This window comes from Homarus americanus, unplaced genomic scaffold (genome assembly GCF_018991925.1).
Source record: "Homarus americanus isolate GMGI-L3 unplaced genomic scaffold, GMGI_Hamer_2.0 scaffold18203, whole genome shotgun sequence".
Classification (NCBI taxonomy): domain Eukaryota; kingdom Metazoa; phylum Arthropoda; class Malacostraca; order Decapoda; family Nephropidae; genus Homarus; species Homarus americanus.
Genome location: NW_024748946.1, coordinates 316,187 through 322,806, shown reverse-complemented (window position 1 = coordinate 322,806; position 6,620 = coordinate 316,187). Strand labels below are relative to the sequence as shown.

The window sequence follows — 6,620 nt, the reverse complement described above, 5'->3', positions numbered from 1 at the left end:
ATAAGAATTCTAATGCTTCATGATGTATTGGTTCACAAGTTCGGGTAGAATGAACCACGAGTCGATGCCTCTATGGCCAGCGAACTGGTAGCCCTTGCTGGTCATATAGTCCACCAAGAACTTCCGACCTTCAGGTATAAGGTTCGACTCAAGTACCAAGACTCCAACCTTGACTTTGTCCCAAGGGATAGTCATCAACACCTGTAATGTAAACAATGTTATAGATATTTTATTTTCTGATGGATTACCTGAACATTAGGACATTTAGTTTAAACCAAAATACAGAGAGATTAGTTTAATGTGGGATTATGTTAACATTAAGTATGATACTGGACTAAGTGTGTGTGTGTGTGTGTGTGTGTGTGTGTGTGTGTGTGTGTTGGAATACAAAACAGTATCAGTAAATAATGAATTAAAATATCTTTCTATACAACGCACAGTAACACAACACAACACAATAACAAAACACAATACAACACAACACAAAACAACACAGTAACCCAACACAACACACAGTAAGCAACACAACACAACACCTGTGCTCACCTTCATCTCACCCCCTTCAATGTCAAGACTGAAGTAATCAATGACTGTAGTATTAAGAGCCAGCAACATGGTGTACAGAGGAATGGCCTGAATCCTCTCTCCTTGGTCCGGGAAGATGTGACCTAACACGCCCAGTTTACCGCGATTTCTATATAAACAAGAGAATAATCCAGTTTTACCCGTATATATAAATTGGTCATTTGAAAGTTAAACATCCTAACGCTAAACTGATCTAATCTAAAGCTAACTTAATCTAACTTAATGCTAATTTAACCTAATGCTAACCTAATCTAACTTAACCTAATCTAACCATAACTTAACCCAACGCTAACCTAGCCTAACTTAAGCTAACACTAACCTTAGGTGATTCGACTTACGCATATCTGACTTCGGTGGAGGAGGTGTTGAAAGATAAAGCTGCGTTAATGGAGTAAGCTTTCCGGTGTTTCTGGAGGAGCGTTTTATATGTTGTCGGGAACACCTCGATGAGAAGCCCCGACCACCTGAGGTTTCTCTCCAAGTACAGGGAGTTGCTGAGGGTTTCACCATCCACGGCACCCACCTCCACGAAGAAGCCCTCTCTCTGTGGGACAGTAGCGCCAGTTAGTTAAGGGTACATCATTGCTAGTTAGAGATACATCTACACTAATTAGTTATAGGTAATTTACATCAACGAGAAACGCTTTCCACGCTTAGCTGACCCGTAAGCCCCGCCCCTCGTCTATAGTTACACATTGCTGATTGGTTCCCCTGAATGTTTTACCTTCCCCCGGACTGCGCGTAATTATATCGACCTTTTATGATAAATATTAAAAATTTTGTAACATAAGAACATAAGAATGAAGGAAACTGCAGCGGGCCTATTGGCCCATACTGGGCAGTCCCATTTACACCCAACCCCTATTGCTCATATAAGCATCCAACCTACTGTATGTTTGAAGCTAGCCAGCGTATTCGAGTTAATGATAATATTTGGTAGATTGTTCCATTCATCCACCACTCTATTTCCAAACCAGTGTTTACCTATTTCGAGCCTAAACCCAAACTTGTCAACCTAAAACCATTGCTACAAGTTCGCTCCTGGTTATTTTCGTCTTTAATAAATTGCCTTAGTGAGATGCTTGCGTGATCCAATGTACTGTTATGCCGAGGCATAATTTCGTAATATGTTGCAATTGGTTAATATTACCGGGCCATATCGCCTGTTGCGTCTTTTTCACATATTGTTTAAGTGAGATGATTGCAGGCGTATGTTTTTATTTTATATTTTCGTCTTTAATAAATTGTCTTAGTGTTTTTATTATTTATTATTTTCTATCCCAAGCAACAGTTATTTTCGTGTATATATTGATGGGAATAAACGAGGTGACGAAACGGGTAAAGCAATGGTGACGAAATGGGTTGAAAACAGTGGTGACGAAACGGGTTGGTGACGAAGTAGGCATACCCCACGAATACACACACACACTACACACATACCGGTACACATTTTAGTTTATCCTTTTCGCCTCTGTTTAGACAAGTGTTTCTCAAACTGGGGGCCATGCTCCACAAGGGGGCCACGGTAAGATTTTAGGGGGGGCCATGGCTGGCTAGTGTAAGGAGTATACTCGTATGTTTGGAGAAATGTGGAAACTCCGATTCAACATTTTTTTTGTTACTTTGCCTTGTTAGGGGATAATTTTTTTTAATCCTAATGCCCGTACGGTACAGTTTTGTTATTTACACAGCATGGTGCAGCAGCTAGTTTTTCATTTCCAACGGATTCGCTCAGATTGCACGATTCTAGTTCCTGTCAGCAGGGTGACGGGTGCTGAACTGAGTCACGTATCTCACGTGTTCGGTACATGTCCGTGTGTCATCGCCTTATAAGTGGTGATCAGACCAAGTGTTCTCAGCCTGGCTCAAGATATCATTAGGAAAACATGTGAGTGGACTGTGAGTGGACTGTGTGTGTATGTTTTACGTGTGATTGCATAGGCATTTTATGTCTGTTTACATACAGTATGTGTGGACTTGATGCATGTTTCAGGTCAAGTCAGGTCAACACGGCTGGCCAGACATATTCTCCGATCTAAAGTGTTATTGGTGGGGACATACTCGCTGTGTGGGAGCGGGAATTTGACAATGTGTCCGTGAATATCGGATGTCACCTTAAGCATTGCCACCCAAGGTTTCTTCTCATCCCCGACGGCATAAATTGTAAATATTCCGTGTGTTCACCGGCGTTCTCCAAGTGAGTGGTGACCCATTGCTGGGTCAGTGGTGGGATAATGAGGAGGCTCGGCGCTAAGGTCAGTGTCGTTAGGCCTGCTTTGACAGGGGTGGTCCCGAGACTATCGCCCCTATGGGGCCGAGAGTGCTGCCCATGCGGTCGTCCCCACCCCCACCCCCACCATAGTAACGGACACTTAATGTAGGGTCTCGACGAACCAAGTGAGGATGGTCTGAGGTGTTGTGCCGTCAGAAAAACAGAGTTACTATTAAGAACAAGTGAAGTGTAATAAAAGTGCTTATAAACTGAGAATACTCCTGTTACCTTAGTCCCCCGACACCACACTCCCTCCGCTCCCAGGAGGCCCTCCTACCCTCACACCGTTGATGTCAGGCTCCCCTCTCCCCTTGTCCTATAAGAGGGTTTACGCCTCAAGGACATCGCTGGCCTACATGTCGCCTCTGTGCCCCAGTGTATATGACCTAGATTCCATCTAAATCTAACCATGGCAGGAGTCATCGCTGGGCGGCGCTCTGCCTATGTCCTTGATGAAGAAGATGAAGAGGACAGTCATAGCGACACTGAAGCTGGCTTTCAGAAGTTTAAGACACGTCAGCAGAAACGCAAGATGAGGACCCAGGGAAGGAAGCAGAGGAGAGCCAATAGGGGCATCCCCCCGCCCCCCTCCCATTGCTCCCCGGGCTAAGTACATGCGCCTTGCCTTTCCCGAGAACGCAACCAATTTGATGAAGATTAATTGGTTGACTGCCCTGAATAAGGATTATGGCATGGCTAAGCTGAATGTTGTCGTGCCAGGTAACACCCCTCGTTTTGTCTATGTAGGCCGAGAGGAGACAGAAGCTATCCAACGCTTCATTGATGGTAAGGTCGGCTCAATACAGCTTATTAAGCGAGATGAACCTGTTCGACCTCAAAAAATGAAGGAATACCTTGTCACCCAATTCCCCAAGGGTATTCCCCCCAAGAGAGCTCTGTCACTCCAGGGCGTCCACAGTGCAAGAAGACTCTATAAGGATGGTGCACAACTTAGTAGGATCATCATTGTTTGGAAAAGGAAGGAACCACCTCCTGAGAAGTACAGCTTCTTTGGCAGCACGTACGGTACCCCTAGTAACATCAGTCGGTGGATTCCTCCCCCTGTGGTGTGCTACAACTGCTTTGGGGTCAATCATGTGGCGAAATACTGTCACAAGCCAGCCACCTGCGGCTACTGCGCAGGAATGCATAGCACAAGCAGCTGCCCCATCAAGGAAGGTGCCTCTCAGGACGGAAGAGAGCAGGACTCCCCATTTGAGTGGCAGTGTGCCAGATGCAGGAAGAAGGGTGTGACGGCCTGGCATCCAGGTTGCCTTGGGAGCCCGCCTCCACCCACAATAGCGGTCACACTCAGTGACGCCAACGCCAACGCTACAGGGTCGCCGCCAACGCCTGAAATCAACAGCTACACCTCCCCACCCAGGAGGCAGTGTTACAGGTGCAGGGAGGAGGGTGTGACGGCCTGGCATCCAGGTTGCCCTGGGAGCCCGCCTCCACCCACAAAAGCGGTCCCACTCAGTGATGCCAACAGCAACACTGCGGGGTCGCCTCCAGCACCTGAAATCAACAGCGACACCTCCCCACCCAGGGGGCAGTGTCCCAGGTCCAGGGAGGAGGGTGTGACGGCCTTGCACCCCAGTTGTCCTGGGAGGTCGCCTCCATCCACAATAGCAGTCCCACTCAATGATGCCAATGCGGCCGGATCGCCTCCACCACCTGAAGTCAACAGGCACAGTGACTCTCCTTCGTTAGCCAATGCAGGTCAGGTTAAAGCCTGCCAAGTAAGTGAACCAGTGAACAATGACAGTGATAGTGTTAGTGGAGCTTCTGAAGGAGCTTGTGCCTCCTCTCATAATGATGCCAACTTGAGGGTGAGTAGCCAGAGCGAGACCGATAGTGATGGTAGCATGGATGGGGAGAATGAGCCCCAGACTGCCAGCGTGGTCTCTATAATAGTCCCAGGTCTGCAGACTGTTCATGACCCTGTAAGTTTTCCATTGTTTACGGAGGAGGAACTCGCGGGACTGATGAAGGAACCAGCGTATAAAAATCCTACTGGAATAAGGGCTGTGAAGAACATTATCAGGAAATCCAGAGGTACAGAAATTGGAATGGTCAGCTTATTGGTCAGGCTGATCTATGAAGCCAGCGTGCGACTCTCTACGTTAAATTCAAGGTGGGAAAAGTAACACGAACGTTTAGGTTCATTTCATGGAACATCCGGAGTGTTAATCGCAGAATTAATGATCTACAATGGTTTGTTAAAGTTTTTGACATTGATGTAATTGGCTTTGTCGCGATCCCACTACCCTTTATACTTGGGGAGTGAATCCTACCCCAAGTTAATAACAAATAAAGGTACAAATAGGGAACACGGCAATAATTATCCTCACCAAAAACCTACTCAACTAAATGTACTTGAATAAGTAAGAACAGTTGAAATAAGTGAATCACAAAAGGGAAGATAATTAATTAATTCAATTTATGTTCTAAAGGGAGTAATGATTAGCAAACATGAATTTAAGGGAATAAGTAATTGTATAATAAAATAAGGGTGATGCCGGAAGGGCGAAAATATGCTGTAAGGAGTTAGACCAAACAAATATTACTTAACATTACTATATTACACAAGACATACGAAATATATATATATACAACAATCACTACAAAATGATTATCCCTACCAAACAGGAGATACCTTACCACCAGGATCCCTTCCTAGGCCTAACTAAACGTGTCACTAATACCTGATACCCCTAGGGCATTGCAGAAGACTGGATAAAGCACTAGACAAGGGTCAAGGCTAGAGAACGAATGGACACGTCTAACCTATGCCACGGTTTTTCGCTACTGGGGTGGCGTGGGTACGCCGCTGAGAAGCGCGTCTCATCTCAGGTGATCCAGACATTTGCTAGATATTTTATATAATTAATTAATACTCTCTTGATTTGAACTTAACAGAGTAAGACAATGATGCATATTAATAACATACATAAATATACAATTAACCTAAGTAACTAAGAACAATAATAATATAATAAGTACAATTAACAAATTATTAATAGCTTGTGTGAAATGGAGGCGTGCACATATGCCTCACGCTATGCGAGTTCCCGAGCGCTCAGGCACGTGACAGCTTACAAGAACCTTACACGTCCAGCACCCAGAAGAAAGTTGCACCCAGGATAGCTGGGTTTACAGCATATAATAGTGGAGCAGGAAGTGGCCTGCTCACATATGTACAGAATGGTCTGGTCTGTAAATGGATTAAAACTCACAATGATGAAAGTATTCACAATCAACAATTTACAGTAAAGACAGCAAACAGTCAATTTTCGCTGTATAACATCTATGTTCGGTGTAATGAACTGCGAGCGGACGTGTTACCAAAGCCATCAGGTAACAATGCTATGCTGTGTATGGGTGACTTTAACTCTCGTCACACTGTCCTCGGTGATGTCCAGTGTAACTCTAATGGGAGGGTGTTCGTGAATTACATCAATAATCATAATATCACTGTATACGACACAGACAAAGTGACACATCTGATGGGGGGCAGACTTGATTATGTGATTGGGTATAACCTAGTAGACAGTAATGTCAAGGCTAAGGTCATCCCAGACTACCTTGTCAGTGATCATTATGCAATACTTACTGAATACACTGTTGCTGATGTCAAGTGTGAACCCCATCCTAAGCTCAGAATTAATATCCCAGATAATCTTAAACTGCACTTCAAGGCCTACATCCATAGATGGTATGCTGGATATACACCTGGGTCAGTGGATGAATTTTGCTGTGA

General features: G+C 44.9%; 1 protein-coding gene across 1 annotated transcript; it reads right to left on the bottom strand.

Annotated features, from left to right (window-relative positions):
• Positions 1 to 9: 9 nt before the first annotated feature.
• LOC121853237 (protein Star-like) lies at positions 10 to 2,091 on the bottom strand. Its single transcript, XM_042347244.1, has 4 exons — positions 2,026 to 2,091; positions 924 to 1,129; positions 547 to 694; positions 10 to 201 (listed from the first exon to the last, which is right to left on the bottom strand). The coding sequence occupies exons 1-4, from the start codon at positions 2,089 to 2,091 to the stop codon at positions 10 to 12; spliced, it is 612 nt and encodes a 203-aa protein (XP_042203178.1).
• Positions 2,092 to 6,620: the final 4,529 nt, after the last annotated feature.

What these genes read in the sequence shown, in the direction of transcription:
- LOC121853237 (XM_042347244.1), bottom strand. Translation starts at nt 2,091, where the DNA reads ATGGCCCCCAGTTTGAGAAACACTTGTCTAAACAGAGGCGAAAAGGAT. An exon ending in ATAAACTAAAATGTGTACCG is followed by an intron (nt 1,130 to 2,025) that starts GTATGTGTGTAG and finishes ACTGTCCCACAG; the next exon opens with AGAGAGGGCTTCTTCGTGGA. An exon ending in TTGAAGGGGGTGAGATGAAG is followed by an intron (nt 202 to 546) that starts GTGAGCACAGGT and finishes TTTACATTACAG; the next exon opens with GTGTTGATGACTATCCCTTG.